Genomic DNA, 23,170 nt, shown 5'->3' with positions numbered 1-23,170 from the left:
CTAATTGGACATGTGTATGTTTGAGTATGTGTGTATCTATGCATGTCTCAAATTGTGTGAGGAAGCACCCAGACACACGCAGACAAGTATATACAAACACATGGGCTCACACACATGATTCATCAATCAGTGGACATCTGGATGCTGCTGCTTATGCTCCTCCTCCTCCTTCTCCTCTTCCTCCTCCTTTTCCTCCTCTTCCTCTTTATCTTCCTGTCTCCATGTAATGACTTTCAAAATGAAACTTCAGTGAGCAGCTGTCTTAGGGTTTTACTGCTATGAAGAGACACCATGACCATGACAACTCTTATAAAGGACAACATTTAATTGTGGCTTACAGGTTCAGAGGTTCAGTTCCGTATCATCATGGCAGGAAGCATGGCAGCATCCAAGCAGGCATGGTGCTGGAGGAGCCAAGAGTTCTGCTTTTTGATCCAAAGGCGGCCAGAAGGAGACTCTTCTACTCTGGGAAAGCATGAACTCTAGGAGCCTGTAGTGGGTTGGCCTAATACTGCTTGTATCTAATGCTAGTTTGGGGCCCCTAAGACTAGTTACCCACCCATAAGGAACTGAGTGACCCCTCCCCCAGTTCACTCTGATTGGTAAATAATAGCTGGAGGAGACATAGGTGGGGTTGAGGTTTCATGGACTTGGGGAGAGAAGACCACAGGAGGGAAGGAGGAGGAAGAAGCCACTGTGGATTAGAAGAAGGATTTACAGGAGAGGAGAAAGGAGAGTGGCTGTGGGAGAAGAGAAAGAGGGTGTGGGCCTGAGGGACTCAGAGCATCCCAAATGGAACATAGTAAAGAAAGGCTCAGGTTATCGAAAGGGAAGTGGAGGGCGGGCAGCTGCCCAGCTATTGTGCTGTTTAAGGCATATTCGAATATAAAGGCTGTGGGTCTTTCTTCTGGGAGCTCAATAACCAAAGGCAGGGTAAAGAAGCCGCAGGCTGGGATTTTTGGTATTTCTACTATGGGAGCCCTCAGAGTCCACTCCCCCAGTGACGCACTTCCTCCACAAGGCCACACCTCCTAATACTGCCGCTTCCCATGGGCCAAGGGTATTCGAACCACCGCAGCAGCTTACATAGTACTTGGATTTTCTTATCTATTTTTGAGACAGGGTTTCACTATGTACCCTGTATGGCCAGGAACTGACGTTAAGGCTCCTGCCTCGGCCTTCTTAGACAGGATTACAGACATGCCCGGTCAGGCCAGGTTCGGCTCAGCTCAACTTCAAGCCCTGACTGTTTCTCCAAGGCTCCTTAACATCTACACGACTCTCGTCAGCTAACGTCAGCTCACACTGAGTTAGTGTCCCACGCTCTGGTACACTTTCTTGTCCCCAAACTTAGTTGTTGTGTCTGCCTCCTTGTTAGACTATAGACGTGGGGACAATATCTAGCAGGTCCACCGTGGGTCCCATAGCCTAGGCCAGATTCTAGATACACAAGTAGATATATGTGCTGTATGAGACACCTCTCTCCTCTTGGCTGAAGGCCAGGCCACCTTCTGAGTCCCTCGCCGAGGAGCCAACCTTGCCCTACCGCTCCCTGCCTGAAGATGCAGAAAAGCCGGCCGTGCTCAGTTTTTGTGTATTTATTTTGTGTATTTAACCCAGATCACAAATGCCATGACTGCCCGGCAGATTGTCCTCATTCTCATTTCTACTGAAGAATCAAAATCCTCTTCACGGGTGTCCATGGGTGTCCACGGGTGTCCACGGGTGTCCACAGTCAGGGAGGGCTGCTCCTCCTGCTTCCCAGGATGTTCAGGATGTTCAGGAGCATCCCCCCAATGCAGGGAGAGGATCCAACTAGAAACAGTGACCTCTGCTGCAAGAGAGGCCTTCAAGAGCCCTAGGGCTCAGAAAGGAGTTGCTGGTGGTTTGCAGCAACACCCTGGAGGGAGGAGGTCTGTTTTTGCTTTTAACCTAGAATCATGGATACTGCTCACTGAAAAGCACATGTTCCTGACTTTTGCTAATTTATCTGCAAAAACCAAAAATGTTTTATTTATTTATTTATTAAAATTAGGCCAAGTGAGTTCTGATCTCCTATTGTTGGGAGAGAGACCAAACTGACAGCCAGGCACGTTGTCAGCAGCTGGGTGATGTGGAGCAGAGCTGGACAGAAGGACAGAGACAGAGAGATGGACAGGCAGAGGGACAGCTGGTAGCGTATGGTGCTGTGATCCTGCCACCCCCATTTTGCCCCTGTCCCCGCACACCTTGCCGAGTGACCTGGTTTGTTTGTCCCATTCTCTCAGGGTTGGAGTGTTTGCCTCTTGACAGCTGCAGGCCCGTGTTAGGTTCCTGAGCTTCCCAGTACCTCAGCTCCTCCAAGGAGGAGGGCAGAGGAGCACCTTTGCCTGGGTGACCAATGACCTAATGTGAAGATGGTTACCATAGTTGGACCTAACTGTCTCTTTTTATTATTTTATTGGATATTCTCTATATTTACACTTCAAATGGTATCCCTCCCTCCCCTCTCCTCCCCCTTCCCCCTCCACTTGCCTCCATGAAGGTGCTCCCTCTCCCAATCACCCTCTCCACCTCAGTGCCTTACCATTCCCCCACACTGGGAAAACACACCTTCACTGGACCAAAGGCCTCACCTCCCATTGATGCCAGACAATGCCATCCTCTGCTGCATATGCACCTGGAGCCATGGGTCTCTCCATGTGTGCTCAATGGTTGGTGTTTTAGTCCCTGGGAGCTCTGGAGGGTTTGGTTGGTTGCTAACTCTTCTTTTTTTTTTATAACTTTACAATGGTGCAAAAGCAATATGTATTCAGTGGAAACACACTATAATAAAACATTAATAATTTTCCAGTGTTTACATCCCTGTCCCACATTTGTTGTGATAAAAATATTTCAAGGAAAGCAACTTAAAGGAGACAGGTCAGTCAGTGGTGAGAAAGTCACGCTCACAGGCGTGTGAAGCAGTGTATTCCATTTTATTCATACTCGGGAAACAGAGAATGATGCACCCTAGTGCTCAGCCTACTTCTGACATCTTCTACAGCCAGAGTCCCGCCTAGGGAATGGTAACCCCCAGAGTGGGCAGGTCTTCCCAAATCAATCATTGCAGTCAGGATAACACCCACAGGCATGCTCAGAGGCCCATGTCCCAGGTTTTAGATTCTGCCAACTTGACAATTAACACTGACTATCACAACTGGCTGGCAGCACATCCTCCAGCCCCCACCCCCCACCCCGCAGAGACTGTGGGCAGTGGATGCTTGCAGTTAGCAGCTGGATTGTGACATTACCACATGCTGTCTCTCTAAGCTAGGGAACACACTTTCAATTCACCAACCACTTACCACTGTGTTCCCAACTTACCTTAGATGCATGAAGAATTAATCCCACCACAAACTGAGTCGTATTCTTTCATAAAGTTGTAAGAAGTGTTTAGCTGGGCTGGAGAGATGGCTCAGTGGTTAGAGCACTGACTGCTCTTCCAGAGGTCCTGAGTTCAAATCCCAGCAACCACAGGGTGGATCACAACCATCTGTAATGGGATCTGATGCCCTCTTCTGGTGTGTCTGAGGACAGCTATAGTGTACTTATATATAATAGATAAATCTTTTAAAAAGAGATTTATAAAAAAGAAGTGCTTAGCCTAAAGTATATGATTGATCACAAGCCCCAAAGTAATCCAAATAATCAAATCAGTAGGGCTAGATAAACACTTTGTGGCATAGATGCACGGTAGAATACTACTCAGCACCAAAAAAGGAGGCCAATTATAAAATGCAACACCACTAAGCAAACAGAAATAAAAACTAGAAAGGAAGTGCAAACTCTGCTTATAAACTAGAGGAATCTCTAAATAACTATGCAGTGCAGAGGGAGCTAGGCCATACAGCCCACGCTGCCTGATTCCTCTTGCATTCAAAAAGGCGAACTAATGCACTGGGACAGAGCAGACGGGCTCTTCCTTGCATGTGCGGCGGGCGGGGGGAGGGGCTGGGGGACCTGGGTCTGGGACTCACAGGGTAGAAGAGACCAGAGCTCTGTGCGTTGTCCTGTGACCCCGACACATCTAATAAACCCAGTACAAACGACTAAATCTAACTTTCAAATTATTTAAAAGTGCCAAAGTCATGCCGCTAAAGCGATGGTACTAAACGCGATTCTTTTTTAATTTTTAAAAATCATTTTTTTATTATCTTATGCATATGAGTGTTTTGCCTGACTGGGTGTCTGCCTTGCACAAGCCTGGTGACTAAGGGAGGCAGAAAACACCAGACCCCTAGAACTGGGGTTACAGACAGCTGTGAGCTCTCATGTGGGTGCTGGGAATTGAACCCGTGCTCTCTGGAAGAGCAGTGTGCTCCTACACTGGCCGGTCTCTCCAGCTTTGCAAACGTGGTCCTTGGAGAGGAGGTCTCGGCGCATTGACTGGAGCATCCGACCATCAGCTCCCTCCTTGACCACTTGTGAATTCTGCCGTCAGGAGGCAGAGAGTAATGGATGACGCTGGTGCGAAGCTGACCGGAAGATGTTCCTTCCGGTCCCCAGTCCGCGGTGCTGCTCAGGACAGACAATTCAGATTACCCGGAGGTTTGGCTCCTAGGTGGTTCTAAATCCCATCAAGTTGACAATCAATTTTAACCATATTCACAAGTTAGCATTAATCAATGCCAACAGTGAGAGCCAAGGAAGATCCTGGGAACAAAGGTTCTTAAGAAGCCAGCCGCAGAGAGAGGTCAGGAGCAGGGCTTCCCCAGGTAAGAGAGACCCCAGGCCACTTCTGTGGTTTTTATTTCCTATTAAGGGGAAAAGGAGACTTAAAACAAACAAACAAACAAAAACAAGAATAAAACAATGACAAGCCACCAAAGCAGTGTTACATATGGCACTTCTGGGATCCCATTGAGGGCGTCCCTAGTCCAGCCTTACAAGCAGGCTGAGATCAGTGAAGGGGGCGGGGCGGGGCGGGGCCAGGTGCAGACCCCGCCCAATCGCATACCTAAGGCAGGGGCTGGAGCTCAGGACCCAGTGCAGTCCCGTTCTCCACACGGTCCCTGGTCGTCGCCAGAGCCATGAAGATGCACTTCTGCATCCCGGTGTCCCAGCAGCGTCCAGACGCGCTGGGTGGCCGCTACGTGGTACGTCTGGGGCCCAAGATCGGCTAGGGAGGGGGGACCGGTGATCTACGCCCCACCCCACCCCCTTCCTCGTCTTTCTTAACGGGACGGGCGTCTGTGCTTTAGCTGTACTCCGTGTACCTGGACGGGTTCCTCTTCTGCAAAGTACGCTACAGCCAGCTGCACCACTGGGACGAACAGGTGAGCCCCGTGAGAAAATGTGCCCAAGGGCTTGGAATGTGTCACGGGGAAAGACATTGGAGTGTGTGTGTGTGTGTGTGTGTGTGTGTGTGTATGTGTGGTGTGTGTGTGTATGTGTGTGTGTGTGTATGTGTGGTGTGTGTGTATGTGTGGTGTCTGTATGTGTGGTGTGTGTATGTGTGTGTGTGTATGTGTGTGTGTGTGGTGTGTGTATGTGTGTGTGTGTATGTGTGTATGTGTGGTGTGTGTGTGTATGTGTGTGTGTGTATGTGTGGTGTGTGTGTGTATGTGTGGTGTGTGTGTGTATGTGTGGTGTCTGTATGTGTGGTGTGTGTATGTGTGTGTGTGTATGTGTGTGTGTGTATGTGTGGTGTATGTGTGTGTGTATGTGTGTGTGTATGTGTGGTGTGGTGTATGTGTGGTGTGGTGTATGTGTGTGTGTATGTGTGTGTGTGTGGTGTGTGTATGTGTGTGTGTGTATGTGTGGTGTGTGTATGTGTGTGTGTGTATGTGTGTGTGTGTATGTGTGGTGTGTGTGTATGTGTGTGTGTATGTGTGGTGTGTGTGTGTGTGTATGTGTGTGTGTGTGTGTGTGTATGTGTGGTGTGTGTATGTGTGGTGTGTGTGTGTGTATGTATGTGTGTGTGTGTATGTGTGGTGTATGTGTGTGTGTATGTGTGTGTGTATGTGTGGTGTGTGTATGTGTGGTGTGTGTATGTGTGGTGTGTGTGTGTATGTATGTGTGTGTGTGTGTATGTGTGTGTGTGTGTGTGTAGGAGGAGGAGGGCTGGCTACAGGCTTCTGATCTACTGACTACAGGCACTGTTTAAATCCCAGAGCAACCTCCTATACCAACATCTCCAACATCAGGTCAGTCTTAAAACACGAACAGGACCATAATGACCCCCTTCCCCCGGCTTTCTGCGCTCTCAGCCCGCAGACCTATCCCAGAGTAGAGTCAATTGGGACACGTGGATTTATAACGGGCGTCCTTTGTACCGGTTCTGGTTCTAATGCGTTCTCATCTGGCCCGCCTCCCCAAGTCCCTCTGTTAGCAAACCCAAGATTCACAAGCTAAAGGGCCACACTTGATGCAGGTTGACTTGTGGCAGCTAATCAGAAAGTGTCACGAGCCTCAAAAGTATCTTCTGCAGTCTCGGAGGGTTTCTGGGCATGAGAAGGGACTGGTCCAGGACCTGTCTTCCAAGCAGAGGATGTCACAGTGGCAGATAGGAGCAGGAAGTGTAAACAGGCAAAGCAGAAGAGCAAAGCCAGGCAGGGTGGCACATCCCTGTATTCCTAGCCCATTCGAGACTGAGGCAGGGGGCTAGAGAATTCAAGACCAGCCTGGGCTACACAGACTTGTCTCAGATGCCCCCTGCCCCCGCAAAGGCTGTGAGGTGGGTAGGAAACCAGACTAGCTCAGAATGAGAAAGAGTTGGGGGGGGCGCTGGCAATGGTTTTCGAGGCTTTCAGAGCCCCCCTTTTGCTGACGCTCTCTATGCAACCCTGGGTCCCCACAAGCTGACATTGCCTCCACAGGCTTCTTCAGAGCTGGGGAAAGTTTCTCAGGCAAGTCACAGGGGCTTCGGTCAAACCGGCTGTATTTATCTAAAGGCACGAAAAGCTGAGCCGGCCAGAGAGTTCACACAGCAGACATTAACAGGGTTCAGCACCAGAAGGCAAGCTGCAGCCCTTGGGGGAGGGGGCGTTGGTGGGGCTGCGGCTGACCGGGTCAGAGAGCACAAGTCACCTGCCACCTCACAGAGACTCACCCTGCTCTTTTATGAATTACTCTGGCTGACAAGAACTCAGGAACTCTTTCTTAATCTTACAGGTGTCTAATATTCAGGATATATAAAGTCACCCCCCCCCAGACAGTCTATGTAGCTCCGGGTATCCTGGACCTCACTATGACAGACCTGTCTGACTCTGCCTCCCAAGTGCTGGGATTAAGGGTGGGTACCAGGCTATGCCTGGCTAAATTCAATCCTTCCATCCAAAAACCCATGTTAGCAAAGTTAAAACCTTTACTTAACATAACACACACATAGTAAAAGCTTCACACAGAGCGCGTAAGGAAATAACTGACCAGAACTTTATACTCGCTACCACATATGCACAGCCTTTCCGTTTTGATGGTACCTTGTGTTTGCTCGGACTAATAAGAATTTGGAGCTAGCAAGGTGGCCCGCGGCAGTTGCTGCAAAGCCTGTTAACTGGAGTTCGATCCCAGGAACTCAGGTGTAGAAGACCAACTTCTACTTCGGCAAGCTGTCTTCCGACACTTGTGCCCCCACCTCACAATCACATGAAGGGAATTTAAGAAAATGATTTTAAAGATTTTTGGAGCCATTCCACTTCCATCAGAGGAGGGAGAGGAGGGGAGGGGGAAGGGGAGAGGGAAGGAGGGAGGGAGGGAGAGATAGATAGATAGATAGATAGATAGAGAGAGAGAGAGAGAGAGAGAGAGAGAGAGAGAAAGTGGCCTACACCTTTAATCACAGCACTTGGAAGGCAGAAACAGGAGGATTTCTGAGTCCAGCCTGGTCTACAGAGAGTCCCAGGATAGTCAGGGCTACACAGAGCAACCCTGTCTCAAAGCAGAACAAAAGAAAAAGAAAAGAGGGGGAAAAACTGGCAGAGAAAGATCTGGAAAAGTCCTTTAACTATTGTCAGACTTGGAGAGGACACACACACACACACACACATTCACATACATACCACACACATTCACACACCATACACAGTAACAAAAACAGACTCACACACATTCATACACTCTCACACATTCACACACACACACACACACACACACACACATATTCACATACCGCACAGTCTCACTCACTTAGATTCATACACCACCATACACAGTCACACAAACAGACCGACTCACACACATTCACACACACACATACACACTCTCTCTCTCACACACACACACCAGGCTGAGTATGTGGTTCACTCAGTAGGCAGAGCTCTTGCCCAGTACACTTGAAGCCCTGGGTTTGGTCGGCAGTTTTTGTAAAGCAGGCATATAGTTCAAGATCATCCTCAGCTACACAGTGAGTTCCAGGCCAGCCTAGAAAACAAACAAACAAGAAGGAAAAAAACCTGGAACAGTAACAGAGTGGGGAACCAGTTTCCCTCCTGGGCTTTTCCACGGAGGCTTTGACGAGACTGAGGCGAACTCTCCAAGTCTTGGGATGCTCACGGCTGCAATAAGCGAACCCAGCCGAGACCCTTGAGGGGCCCGTGTTGGTAAAATTGGACCATGGAGAGGACGGGTGAATTTTGGCAGAATTTACTCAGCTCATCAAATATTTCCCATCCCCATCCCCCCTAGACTTCTTCAACAAGAAACACCAATGATCTCTGGAGGAACTTGTTTTTGCAGTAAAACCTGCTAGGTAGAATTCTGTTCCATGTCAGGCCCTAGATTCTCCACCAGGCTGACTTTTCCCACCTCCCGGCCTCAGGGCAGGGGCTCTCCTCGATCGATTCAGGCCGATGGGTGACTCAGCCAAACCTGTTGTCTAGACTGCTGAAGAGCCAATTAAGGAACGTCTGTGACATTTATGTACACAAAGACGGGGATGCCCGTTTGGGCACCACTTGAGCTACCAGCTAACCAAGACGCACTCGAAGAAGACCAAGTTCCGCTTCCTTGGATGTTGAATCAGATGCAGAATCGGTGTCCTGGTTGGTGGAGCAGCCCTGGCTGCAGACGGTGCAGCTGGGGGCCTTTCGAGTCTTTGACGCGGCAGGAGCATTTCCTTGAGTGTAAAGGATAAGGAATTGCCCTGAGGATATTTGGTACCAGGAGCGGATGAGAGCTGGGTCTGCCGGGATGAGGTAGGCGGGTGGCGATGGGGCACGATGGGAACTATTATGCCGCCTCTCAACTGATAAATTGCCTGAGGCCATGTTCCTGTCACCTCCAGATCTTCTGGATTTCTGAAGGGAATCCAGGACATCATTTTTTTTTTAGAAGTAAGTTTGATTTTTGTAGTAACAGTCTTAGTTAATATTTTAAAAAGTACAACAGTTTCCTCACAACAGACCTCCAGCATCCTCTATTATTTTCTTCAAACTATTTCAAAGATGTATTTATTTATTACATATAGGCACACTGTAGCTGTCTGCAGACACACCAGAAGAGGGCGTCGGATCCCATTACAGATGGCTGTGAGCCACCATGTGGTTGCTGGGATTTGAACTCAGGACCTCTGGAAGAGCAGTCAGTGCTCTAACCACTGGACCATCTCTCCAGCCCTCAAAGATTTATTTCTAAAACATGCGTTAAACACACACGAGTGTTTTGCTTGCTTGCATGGGCACCATGTATGTGATTTACTCTCTGCAAACAGAGTTACAGACAGTTGTAAGCTGCCCGTGGGTGACTGGAATCGAACCCAGGCCCTCTAGATGAACCGCCAGCCAGAGCTCTTTACTGCTGAGCCATCTCTCCAGCCTGGTGTCCTCTGTGATAACACTACTTTTAACACACTTGTACACTGACCCAGTCAGCAAGGATGCACCGTTATGAACTGCGCCCACGATGGATTCAGACTCGATTAGTTTATACCGAATACCCAGTTTCTCTCCAGGACCCAGGCACATCCCACCTCAGGGTCATGCTTCCTTTAGCTGAGGATGGTAGTTCCCTCGGACTCTCCCTGTTTTAGTGACCCTGGCAGCTTAGAGGGGCGCTGGTCAGATCTTCTGTGGGTGTCCTTCTATTTGGAGACTTTGTTTTCACATGAAGAAGGAGCCCTGGGCTTTGAGGATGAGGACCCCAGAGGTAACTACAGCAAGTTCTACCCAGACTGCCTCAGATGTCTGCCAGGATATCGCGCTCACCACTGACGCTGCCCATCTCGGGGCTGAGGAGGCATCCGTCTGGTTTTCCCAAGGCAAAGCACCGCCCACATCCTCCCCCTGCCCCAACTCCCCATAGAGTACTCTTTGGGAAGACATCGGTGTACACACTGTGTCCTTGACGAATGGGAATGTATGTTTCTGTTCACACTCATTGTTCGCAATTCTACACGAGACTGGCCTGTTCTCTGCTACTCCGTGATTTAGTTAGACTGTCACGGAATGATAGGTGTTTGTGCTTTGGATTAGGTATCAATGCTGCCTCGTTTTATTGATCCGGTTGTCTGAGCTTTGGCCACAGGAGTACTTCCTTTGGTTCCCATGTCTTTTTTTACGTTCAGCCGCTGATCACACTCATACTTTCTGGTGTTCCAAGGTGGTCCTAGAATCTCTCTGCGGATCTGGATCTGCAGTGGCTTTCAACAAAGGAATGGGGGGGGTGTCCGGGTGTAGGTGTGCTTACTGCTGCTACAATGTTACTTCCAGGTCCGGGTGTAGGTGTGCTTACTGCTGCTACAATGTTACTTCCAGGTCCGGGTGTAGTTGTGCTTACTGCTGCTACAATGTTACTTGCAGGTCTGGGTGTAGGTGTGCTTACTGCTGCTACAATGTTACTTCCAGGTCCGGGTGTAGGTGTGCTTACTGCTGCTACAATGTTACTTCCAGGTCTGGGTGGGTGTAGGTGTGTTTACTGCTGCTACAACTTTACTTCCAGGTCTGGGTGGGTGTAGGTGTGCTTACTGCTGCTACAATGTTACTTCCAGGTCTGGGTGGGTGTAGGTGTGCTTACTGCTGCTACAATGTTACTTCCAGGTCTGGGTGGGTGTAGGTGTGCTTACTGCTGCTACAATGTTACTTCCAGGTCTGAGTGAGTGTAGGTGTGCTTACTGCTGCTACAACTTTACTTCCAGGTCTGAGTGAGTGTAGGTGTGCTTACTGCTGCTACAACTTTACTTCCAGGTCTGGGTGGGTGTAGGTGTGCTTACTGCTGCTACAATGTTACTTCCAGGTCTGGGTGGGTGTAGGTGTGCTTACTGCTGCTACAATGTTGCTTCCAGGCCTTCTCTGCAGAGCTAGGAAGTAGACGCCATGATGTGCAGTAACCCAGGCTTACCTCTACAGGTTTCTGCGAGTGTCCATTCCTATTCGTTCCCCCTCTTACTGCTGCGATAAGAGTTCTGCCAGGAACAACTTAGCAAGGGAGGGTTTATTATGCCTCACAGTTGCATAAGGCATAGTCCAACATGGAGTGAGAACGTTCAAGGTGATGAGAGTACGCAGCTGACACTTGTCGTAGAGCGAGCCATCACAGGCCTGAGTCATAGTGCTCAACCCTAGTGACCTATTGCTGCTGGCCAGACCCTATACTTAAATGACCTCATAGAAAATGCCATCAGCTAGGGACCAAGTACTCAAATACAGGTGCCCGTGAGGGACATTGCACATCCAACCACGTACCACTTGTATCTTTATTACACTAAGCAGGCGTTCAGAGCAAAGCATTTACACGGGCCATTTCAGCCTCCTGTGCGTAGTTAGAAAGTCACTCCAGCAGCGAGAAATCGGACCCGAACTGCCTGCCATTCACGTATGACATTGCTTGAGTCTGTGTGCTGCACAGTAGCGTGAGAATGAACTCACACGCCCATGTGAGCTTCGTCAACAGTGCAGCGGTGGATTTTTGTGCATTCTTCTTGGGGACCTCACACACTTGTGTCCCGTCTTGTATCATTGCTCCCCTTTGCTCCCTGCTCCTTCCAGGGAGGCGGTGTGGTGTGTTTGTAATGCAGCGGGAGTCTTCTGTCACGAGCAGCGTTCCAGCCTGAGGTTCTCCAGACCGCCTAAAATGATTTTCTAAAATGTGTGCACATGTCAGCTTGTGCTATAAAGCTGAGCATGCCTGGATGAGTGTAGAATGCTGTGAGGCGCCGTGGGGCATCATGGGGCGTCATGGGGTGTCATGGGGCGTCATGGGGCGTCATGGGGTGTCATGGGGCGCTATGTCCCCATGGGCATATGCTGGCACAAGGAGCTTTTCTGCTTTAAAATGTGTGCTTTACCTATTCAGTACTCCCCTGCCCCACAGCTCTGGCGATGAGGGACCTTTGCCCTACATTTATATTTTTACTTTTCAGATGATCATATAATTGCGTTCATACCGTAGCTTTTCCAGACTGGCTTCTTTCACTTAGTAACATGCATTGAAGGTTCAGCTGTATCTTTTTGTGGCTAGATCGTTTCTTTTCATGGATAAATGATATTTTATTGTAGGGAGGAGATCATTGTCTATACATCCATACTTTGAAGGGCATCTTTGAAGGGTTCCAGATAAAGCAGATTTGTGTGTGTGTGTGTGTGTGTGTGTGTGTGTGTGTGTAGGCCAGAAGAGGCTGTCAGAGTCCCTGCTACTGGCGTTATAGGAAGTTGTGACCTGCGTGACATGGTTCCAGGAAATGAACGCAGTCCTCTGGAAGAGCAACAGGAGCTCTCACAGCCGAGCACATGCGGTTTGTGTGGACACAGTCTTTAAATGAGTTGAGTAAATTGTTCCAAGTGTGATGCTGGGTTCTATCGTGAGACTATGCTTAACACAATAAGAAATCACCACACTGTCCTCGAACGTGGCGGCAGTATTGCGTGTTCTCTGCAGGATGTGTTTTCAAAATTTAAATCGTGAAAACAATAAGCGCTGGCATCAAACATGGGTTCTCTAGGAACTGAACCACAGCCAAGCCATAAGCATCGGGAAGCCATGATTGGTTCAGTCCGACAGTTAATAAGCTTTCTACATTTAGACCAACTTTTGGCCAGTAGAAATTTCTCTCCAATAGAGGTGCTGGCTGTATACACACTCTGTTCAATGGCAACTTGCCGTCTGACACTGTGTGTCCAACTCTTGGGATGTGGCTTGTATGGTTGAGAAACGAATGTAGCATACAGCTTTAATCTGACATAGAAAGCATTGAAGGACAATCCCTGTGAGTTTGAGGCCAGCCTGGTTGTCTTGGTCAGGGTTTCTATTCCTGCACAATCATCCTGACCAAGAAGCAAGTTGGGGAGGAAAGGGTTTATTCAGCTTACACTTCCACATTGCTGTTCATCACCAAAGGAAGTCAGGACTGGAACTCAAGCAGGTCAGGAAGCAGGAGCTGATGCAGAGGCCATAGAGGGATGTCACTTACTGGCTTGCTTCCCCTGGCTTGCTCAGCCTGCTTTCTTATAGAACCCAGGTCTACCAGCCCAGGGATGGCTCCACCCACAATGGGCTGGGTCAGGGATGGCTCCACCCACAATGGGCTGGGTCAGGGATGGCTCCACCCACAATGGGCTGGGCCCTCCCCCCTTGATCACTAGTTGAGAAAATGCCTTACAGCTGGATCTCATGGAGGCATTTCCTCAACTGAGGCTCCTTTCTCTGTGACAACTCCAGCTTGTGTCAAGTTGACACAAAACCAGCCACTTGCACTACATAGCAAGTCCCAGAACAACCAGAGCTACAAAGTGAGATTGGTTAAAAAAATTTAAAAAATAAATCTGTCTATTATCTCTGATCTTTCATATATAAATTTAAGGAAATGCATGTTATGGGTGCCAATCTTATGAAAATCTACCCCAGCGTCACCAAGGGCTGCAGTTAGTCCCTGTGCTATTGTAGGGGTGGCCGTGGGATACGCACTGAGAGACATTCTTCCAAAAGATGCTCACGACCTCTTTCCCTTTCTTTGGCTACCAACAAGGCTCCCTTTATGTTTCCGTTTAAAGAAAGCGCTCTAAGGTTTGTGTCTCATCAGCTCTGCCCTAGTGTCGCATGTTGACCGTGTTTTGGCACCTTTCAGCTGAGACGGGTGTTTGGAAACCGCCTGCCCCCTTTCCCACCCAAGTACTACCTGGCAATGACCACCGCTATGGCCGAAGAGAGGAGGAACCAGTTGGAACGCTACCTGCAAAACGGTAGGTATGGCTTGAACTCTGTTTTATGGCTTTATTGCAACGTAAGTTCCTCGTCACCAAAGCCGTCACACCGTCAGCATCATCTAGTTTTAGGGCTACGCCATCATCCCAACAGGAGACTTCACGTCCATTGGCAGTGATGTCAAGCCTACCACCCACCAGAGGTAGTGGGAAAGAAAGAATGGCGGGTGGGGGGTTGGGGAAGGAGGAGGGGGAAGTGGACCTGCTTAGAAAGGTTCTTTGGAGCGACTCCCACCTGTGGTGTCTGGAAATCGGCAGTTCAGGTCACAGGTTAACACGGCAGCTGGATCCACTCGCAAACACTTCACAGATACACCAGCCATCCAGTTTGGTAGAGTTGGGATAGCAAACAGGAATCAGTAACAGTGGATCTACCCAGCAGAGACAGCCAGGCTTCGGCCCGGCTCGAGTCAGCAGGAGGGACCAGGGATGGCAGGAAAGACGTGCTCTCTCAGAGATAGTGAAGAAGTGAGACCAGCAGGCTTTTAGCTATGAGGGCAAGCCGAGCTCAGCCGCTGTTACTGCCCATCGAGTCCTTTCTATTCTCCTCTAAACATCACGTGACCGCCTCAGATGACGTCACTGCCAGTCAGCCCGAATTTGCAAAAGCGGCAACAAGAGGCTCTGTCACACCACCAGAAGGTTTTTTGGTGCATTTATCTTTATGGAATCCTGATAACTAGAGCTCGACAATGCATTGTAAGGTGGATGTGTGTGTGTGTGTGTGTGTGTGTGTGTGTGTGTGAGAGAGAGAGAGAGAGAGAGAGAGAGAGAGAGAGAGATAGTGCAAAGGAAGCTCCTACCATGTGATGAAACACTCAATTAGTTCTTTGGGCAGATATGAAAATTTTCAGGATTGCCAAGTGTCTCACTAAACTGACTGTCTAGACCCAACCAGCGACATGTTTTCACTTCTTGTAATAGTTTCCTCGTTATCCCAGAGGGTAATTAGGTGACTAGAGCAGTGTGGGTGCTTTGAGTGGAGTGAGGTTCCTGGGAACACCACAGACCTGGGTTGGCTTGATAGTCTCATATTGCCAAGACCACCTCAAGGGGGCAGACTGTCTCCTGGAAGGGCACACACTGCTATGTTTCTGGGAGACCTCAGCCTGGGCTCACCTGGTCTGCTTTCCCCATCTTTCAGTAACTGCGGATCCCCATGTGACAAGGAGTGACGTTTTCACGGAGTTCTTAACGCTGGCGCAGCTGGTAAGCTTGTCTTCCTTACTGAAGCCGCCATTCCTTCTGCAGGCTGCCTGTAAAGTGGGTTCCTTTCTTGTAGGCCGGAGGCTGCTTCCTGTTTGAATCCTACAGGGGAGACGCAGAGTCTCAGACTTTGGCTTACGGCTCAAGCAGAGTCCTTGTTCTGTAGCCTGGGTGCTTCACCTCCCCACACTGGTCCCAAGAAAGAAAGAGACTGAGCTCAAGTTTTAGCACTTGGGTCCCCATACTGAGATCAGACCCAACAGCTGTAGCCAAGGTCTCCAAAAGCACCACAGTTTAGACATTGGGGCAGCAGGGCCGTGCTGGCTGCTGCCTGCCTGTCTTCCTAACTTTAGTGTTCCCAGACAAGATCTAGCCTGAACAATGTGGCCTAAGGTAGCCCTTTTCCAGGGACTCTCGAAAGAGCTTCAAGCCCTCATGGTGTTGCGTAGCAAACCTCTGTCCCTTTGCACGAGTGCAGGCAGGTTTTGCCTATACTTGGGCTTGACTGAACAGAAAGGTAAAGGGATTACATAGTAAATAACTTATTATTGGATCAGGCTCCTGTATTAACCCCGTTCACACCGCTGTGACCTGAATATCTGACAGAAAGATAGGGAGGGCTCAGCATCAGGAGAGCGTGTTGGAGAACAGCTCACACCACTGCAGACAGAAAGAGGACATAGCTGAACCAGGGCTGGACTGTAAATTCCACAGGCCCACCTCTGGTGGTAAGTTATATCTCAAGGGTTCATAGCCTCCTGAAACAGGGGCACCCAAACAGGAAGCAAAGGTATAAAACACCAGCCTGTCAGGGCCTCCTGCCAGCCGTTTCTTATGCCCATTTACCTGAAGTCCACACATACTGTTGTTTCTATGAGGTTATGTGAGAACTATGAGGAGGGACCATGGGTGCTGTCTTACTTAGGGTTTGACTGCGTGAACAGACCCCATGACCAAAGCAACTCTTACTTTTTTAAAATTTATTTTAAATATGTGAATACACTGTCAATGCCTTCAGACACACCAGAAGAGGGCATCAGATCCCATTACAGATGGTTGTGAGCCACCATGTGGTTGCTGGGAACTGAACTCAGGACTTTTGGAAGAGCGGTCAGTGCTCTTAACCGCTAGAGTTTTCTTGACTCCTTTATCTGTGAAATTTCACTAAGTGAAATCGGTGTGACTTTCTTCTCAATCCTACCTCTAATGACAGGAAGGCAATAATTGTGGCACCCGAGTGTCTGTGATGACTTCTGCTCCTGTTCCTGGAGCGTCTCCTTCCTGAGCCCTTACCGTAGCCCTCTGAGGTGGAAGGCATAATTCTCCTCACTGTAGAGCTGGAGGAATGAGATTTAGAGAAGGAAGCAGTCAGTCCAGGCTTACACAAGGTCATACAGGGTTAGCCAAATCGCCACAAGACACCCTAAAATGGTGGAGTTGAGCGATCTCCCCGAGCACTAAAGACATGGGGGTGCTGGGCTGACAGAGATCCCACAAACCAAGTGTCTCTCCCATTGAGCTCTTTCCTGGGCATTTCCTTTATAATGTGATAATAGCAAGGAGTTGTTTTCCCAGACTCTTCAACCCACCCTTGGAGGTGGAGTGGGAGTCATGAGACCCTCCAGAATTTGTAATAAGTTGAGGAGAAAGGTGGGAAGCCTGAACTTCCCGGGTATCTGCAGCGGGGCAACCTCGCTACACTGAGACTTATACTAATGCCAGGCAGATCATGCCAGCACCGAGCTGAATTTCCAGGCGCCCATCTGGTGTTCAGGTGCTGGGAAGTTCAGCCAGGTACCATGGCACATGCTTTTAATCCCAGCTCTCTGGAGGCAGAGACGGGTAGATCTCTGAGAATTCCGAGTCGGCCTGGTCTACAGAGAGAGTTCCAGGACGGCGAGAGCTATATGCAGAGGCCCTCTTACAAAGGTTTGGGGGTGAGGATGGAGTTGGTTGCTGTGGGGACAAAGCCCAGCCATCAAGCATTCCACAGAGCCAGACCTTTAGGGTACCGAGAGACACGACTCAAGTTTACCCAACAAGATGCGGGTGTTTTTTTCACAAGATTTTTTTTTCCTCCAAAATGATTGCTCTGCTGTTTATTTGGAAGCAGTTCAGCCTCACACTATTACGCTTCCTCGACTCCTCTCCAGACCCCACTTCACTTCTTCTCAGTGCCACCAAAGGACCGCCATTAAACCTCTGTACTAGGTATTAGCCCACTGCGCCTGCGCACAGTGGGGACAGGCAGGGCGTGCTGGTGCTCTCCGCCATGGGTGTGGGAACTGACCTGTGCTTTTATTTATAGCACACACTGAACATCACCGCCAAGAATGTCACGCTGGCTGTCTTTCTGCCTGACGGAAGCAGCGTTAAGGTGGAAGGTCTAACATCAGATACGGCTGAAAGGGTCCTCGAGGTAAGAGGCCTTTCCTGAGACCTCTCTGGGTTTCCCTAAGGTCGTGGCTACTTTCCTGGCATCCAGAGGCTGGGTCCTGGCCATATACAGATAGTTCTGTCTCGGGATGCTACATGTGTGTGAGCAGGAAGGAGGGCAGTGCCCGGCAGTGTCTGGAACAGCCATACCCAAGAGGGCAGGGCAGGTCCTACCTGGAAGATAGTGGCAGGGGTTTTCCTGAAGACTCTTCACATACAGAAGAAGCCCTAGAAGCCGTGTCCTGAAGGTCTAACGCTGAGCCCCTGAGTTTGAGTCCTTTTGAGGACGACAGAGTTAAGACCCTAGAATGTTCTCCCTGCTTCAGGGCGGCAGCTCCACCTCCTTGGCCCAGGCACTCTGCCTACCTGTACTGCAGGGCATTCAGTCTTCCCAAGCCAAACCTTAACTGTGTGGGCTAGTTATAGGCTGTGGCCCCTGCTAAGGAAAACTGCTTGGAGGTACATTTGGTTTTGGGGTTTGTGTGTGTGTGTGTGTGTGTGTGTGTGTGTGTGATGTGTGTGTGTGTGATGTGTGTGTGTGATGTGTGTGTGATGTGTGTGTGTGATATGTGTGTGTGTGATGTGTATGTGTGTGTGTGATGTGTGTGTGTGATGTGTGTGTGTGATGTGTGTGTGTGTGATGTGTGTGTGTGATATGTGTGTGTGATGTGTATGTGTGTGTGTGATGTGTGTGTGTGATGTGTGTGTGTGATGTGTGTGTGTGATGTGTGTGTGATGTGTGTGTGTGATGTGTGTGTGTGATGTGTGTGTGTGATGTGTATGTGTGTGTGTGATGTGTGTGTGTGATGTGTGTGTGTGATGTGTGTGTGTGATGTGTGTGTGTGATGTGTGTGTGTGATGTGTGTGTGTGTGATGTGTGTGTGATATGTGTGTGTGATGTGTATGTGTGATGTGTGTGTGTGATGTGTGTGTGATGTGTGTGTGTGATGTGTGTGTGTGATGTGTGTGTGTGATGTGTGTGTGTGTGATGTGTGTGTGTGATGTGTGTGGTATGTGTGTGTGTGTGTGTGTGTGTGTGTTGGGGAGGCAGTTGTTGTTGTTATTGTTTTGTGAGACCACATTTAGTAGTGAGCATAAACCCACGAATGTTGAAATGAAAGCCAGTTGATTTCGACGAGGAGCATCCCGGACCTGCAGTTGGAGGTTTCCACGGGGCCACGGTTGTGGTAAGTTACAGTGAGTCACAGCAAACCACGCTTGACCATGATAGGATGCACCCCAGAGAAGCAGGGGGTCCAAACAGGATAGAAGAATGTGCACTTTGATTTGCCACTGAGTCGCAGGAAATGCCTTTCGCTTGGTGTATGCAGGAAGGCAAGCCCCTAGCTGCCAGAAAACAGATGTTTGTGGAAAACACTGCAGCAGACAAACTCTGGGACAGACCAGGACATATGTCCACACCCAAGGCCGGACAGCCAGCCTCAGTGGGGCCCAGTTGGCACAGATTTTGCCTTTATTCACTCTGATTTTCTAGAACCAATGTTTTGTTAGCTACGTCTCTCAGTGCCACCAGCAGAAGCAGGTTTGGGGAACACAGTGTTGCTTTAGTTCATGGTTTGAGAGAGCGCCCCCTTCTCTGCGCAGCTTACGATGATGACGATGACGGTGCACAGCTGTGACTCCCCACAGCCCAGTGGGCCCGGAAGCAGAGACTCTGGACCAGAAGTGAAACTGGCCTTAGAACCTTCAAGCCCCAGCCCTGTGAATTTACAGTAGCACCACAGCCAAAGTGTCTGTAATCTCCGAGTTCATGAGCCCGTGGAGACTCAGTCCAGATCCAAACTGTACAAGTATTGAGCTGTTTTTAGATTCCAGTGTTGCTTTGCATGTCTGCTGGCCTGCCAAAGCATTTGCTGTTGGCGTGCACCAGACACTTCCAGCCTGCCCCCCACAAGTATGGCTATTAGCCCAACAGCCCCCTTTGCTTGTTCCTGGTTAAGGTGGTGGCACATAGACTCGGACTACATCCAGAGCTGGTGGGTTACTTCGGCCTGTTTCTCATCCGGTGTCTCCCGGAGGGCAAGATCTCTGGTAAGACAAAAAAGGGGAACCCAGGAATCGGATAGGTGTGAGCAAGGGCTTAGCACTGGGGTGTGGAAAGTACCCTCAGAAGGACTGGCCACCCTTCAGGTTTCGGTCTCTACTGCTGTCTTCAGATCTGGACCAAAGATTTGGAGAGTGTAGCCAGGTGTGATGCTCACTTTTAATTCCAGCATCTGGAGGCAGAGGCAGACAGAGCTCAGTGGGTTCAAGGACCGCTGGGTCTACATAATGAATTCCAGGACCGTCAGAGCTACACTGCGTGGCCCTGTCTTAAATGAGCAGACTTTTGGACAATAAAAGACTGTCATTGTTCAGAGACAGTGTGTCCCCAGAGAGGTAGCGGGTCATTTCAACTTCATGTCTTGGTGATATAATGCCTGGTAGAAACAACATAAGAAATTATTTATTTTTTCCCCATGACAGGGAAAGCAACAGGGGGCAAGGCAAAGTAATTCACACCAGGACAGATGGGGGCAGAGCAGTTCACACCAGGACAGATGGGGGCAGAGCAGTTCACACCAGGGCAGATGTGGACAGAGCAGTTCACACCAGGGGAGATGGGGGCAGAGCAGTTTACACCAGGGCAGATGGGCAGAGTAAAAGACTAGGGAGAGAAAACAAACAAAACAAAGACATGGCAGAGGTTCACATCCTCCAACTATTCTAATCAAAGAACAAAGCAATACATCATCATCATCATCATCTCTCTCTCTCTCTCTCTCTCTCTCTGTCTCTGTCTCTCTCTCTTTCACACACACACACACGTTGCTTTATTATAATCTCTTAGGCTTCTTTAATGTAGTTAAATTGATAAAATTACTCCTCCCCGACCTAAACACACACACACACATACACACACACACACACACACACACATACACACAGAGAGAGAGAGAGAGAGAGAGAGAGAGAGAGAGAGAGAGAGAGAGACAGACAGACAGACAGACAGACAGACAGACAGACAGAGACCATCACACATGGTGTAGTAAAAACCTAGATCTAAGGTTGGGCCAATACCTGCTCTTCTGGAGTCCACTGGAGTTTACTGTGGTCCTAAGCTCTGTGCCTGTCATCTTCATCCGTGGCTTAGTGACTAGCTACGCCGCAGCCTCCTGGTACCAGAGCAGACGTCTCACAACCACACAGTGCCTCCTTGTTAAGGAATACTTGATATAATACGTGAATAATAAGTGTGTGCTTAGATTCTTTTTAAGAATTCTAACAATACAAAGAAAAATGGCAGCCTAGTGTGACTTTTGCTTTCTTTTCACTGCAGTCTAGATGGTGTGAGGCCTTTAGAGCTGAGAAATTGTATCCGTTAGTTTAAGGCTGTGGGGGGTGGTTTGCAGTTAGAAATCAAAGGACTTGGGGTAGGCAGGACTTTAGGGGCTCAGGGGCCCTGGCATGACTCTGGGCACCTCTAGATCTATCTCTTTATCTGAACCCCAGGGTAAAATATCCTACCCAACGGGCTGGGATTAGATGAAAATAAAATATTGAATTTTGGAGGGGTGTGAATTTCAGAAAGTTAAAAATACACACATACAAGAAAATATTTTTGTTCCTCCCTACCCTCGATAACTTTGCCCCACCTTCTCATCTGAGAGCTGTTTGTAAACTGCGCTAATTGCCTAGATAAGACTGTCTTGAGCTTGCGATTCCAGAAACACAGAGAAACACACTTGCGCCCTTCACAGGGTCAGAGTTTATGAAATGACACTAAATTCACAGGTGCAGCAGTTTGCTGGGTTATCTTAACTCCAGATACTTTTTATCCCGTATCTTAATTACTAATACTCACTGCCATACATCAGAGAACACAGTTAACACACCTCTGCATTTGTCCATATGTGGTTGAAGAAAGTGCCGGAGAGGTCAGAGGTCGCAGAAGCCGGGATGGGGCACCCAGTCACGGGGATGGGAAGAAAGTTGTTGCTCCGGAGAGATGGGGTTTTGAGTAAACACGTAGTGGGACTGCGGAGAAGGAAGGGCAGAACCAGCCCCAGAGCAAATACAGAAGGTCCTGGTCTCAGGAGGCGAACAGGAAGGCGCGGCCAGGCAGACAGCAGTGTGTGTGGGCTCCATCAGTGTGAGGGCTTACAGCAGTTAGCTGGGGCTTCTCTGGGAGGTCCTTGCTGCGTAGACAGGTTTCCCATGACAGGTCACAGCCTTGCCATCACAGCGAGAAGAGGTGTTAATCACTTGAAGGGTCCCAGGTGAGGGACTTCACCCTTTCCTTGGTCTGGGGTGTCCAAGACGTCTTGGAGCCTTGTTTTCCCAGTGTAATTTTAATATACGTATGAAGAAGAAGTCCTTTATCAGCCTGTGCTGGGTGGCTAAGGAAGACAGGCAGCGGTGGGTGGCACACGCGCACCCACCCTGACTTGCAGTCATTGTCTACCCTCAAGACGGTGAAACCACCAGCAAAAAGGTTGTACAATGGAGTTCCCAAGGGCAGAGAGCAGCATGAAAGAACAGTTGTACGCAGTGGGGTCACGCAGAGCAGAGCTAGCCTGACCCCCACGCTGCCCTCTTCCTCTCTAGTGGTGAAGAAGCTGGCCAACTTTGAGCTGCCGTACACCAGTCTTCAGAGTTCCGGAGTGGAAAACTGTAAGATCGGACTCAGAAAGTGGTAAGTACCGGAGCATCAGAAGCCACGGTGGGTCAGAACTTACCGGTCTCACCACAGCCTGAAAGATGGGTGTGCGTGGTGGTGGTGGTCGGGATGGGGGCTTGGGATAAAAACTGGCAAGACATTCCTGAGCGTGGCTTTGCTCTGGGCTGGATGACTCGCTGTAGTGACTGACGGAGTCACTGATAATTTCAAGCAGGTCTGATGGCGGTTGGACTGTGGGGGCAACTCCGGCAGCTCGAATGTGAGCCCTCAGGGGCGTGGTTCCTAAGGCATGTGTGCCGGGGTCACCCACATTCCTAGATTAAAAGGACACAAGCATCCCTGCAGAAAATGCTGTCATTGTCTGGGAAGGGGACCCTATCAAAAACAAGCACACAGAAGATCACAGGGCAGGGCGGCTTGCTTTCCCAGCCTCCTCCTTCCGGCTCAGCTCCCGGTTATGACCGCGCCTGACTCAAGCTGGCTCTGTTTCTCTGTGATCTGAGGATACGAACTTTTCTTTAAAAAGGCATCTTTATATATAGGGATAGTGATTTACTTGACCCCAGTGTTATTTTGTTGGTTCTAGTCTGTGGCTTTGATAGCCCCGGCTACTTGGAAACTTTGGAGAAATCATTAAAACCTTGTGGCTTGAATGCTTAGAGGAGGTGGAGGGGGAGGAGGGAGAGGAGGAGGG

At 49.4% G+C, this 23,170-nt stretch overlaps 1 protein-coding gene across 1 annotated transcript in view; it reads left to right on the top strand.

The window, feature by feature from the left end:
- Positions 1–5,051: 5,051 nt before the first annotated feature.
- SNX31 (sorting nexin 31) overlaps positions 5,052–23,170 on the top strand; it is a gene marked incomplete at its 5' end in the record, with an annotated part of 43,116 nt that continues 24,997 nt past the window's right edge. Inside the window, 7 exons of the mRNA XM_080909419.1 lie at positions 5,052–5,117; positions 5,223–5,297; positions 14,018–14,132; positions 15,298–15,362; positions 17,668–17,778; positions 19,757–19,847; positions 22,404–22,491. Of these exons, the coding sequence (XP_080765545.1) occupies positions 5,052–5,117; positions 5,223–5,297; positions 14,018–14,132; positions 15,298–15,362; positions 17,668–17,778; positions 19,757–19,847; positions 22,404–22,491 (611 nt within the window). The remainder of the gene's footprint in view (positions 5,118–5,222; positions 5,298–14,017; positions 14,133–15,297; positions 15,363–17,667; positions 17,779–19,756; positions 19,848–22,403; positions 22,492–23,170) is intronic.

This window comes from Micromys minutus, assembly GCF_963924665.1.
Source record: "Micromys minutus genome assembly, chromosome: 33".
Taxonomy (NCBI): domain Eukaryota; kingdom Metazoa; phylum Chordata; class Mammalia; order Rodentia; family Muridae; genus Micromys; species Micromys minutus.
The sequence above is the reverse complement of the archived record's forward strand: the minus strand, read 5'-3'. Positions and strand labels throughout refer to the sequence as shown.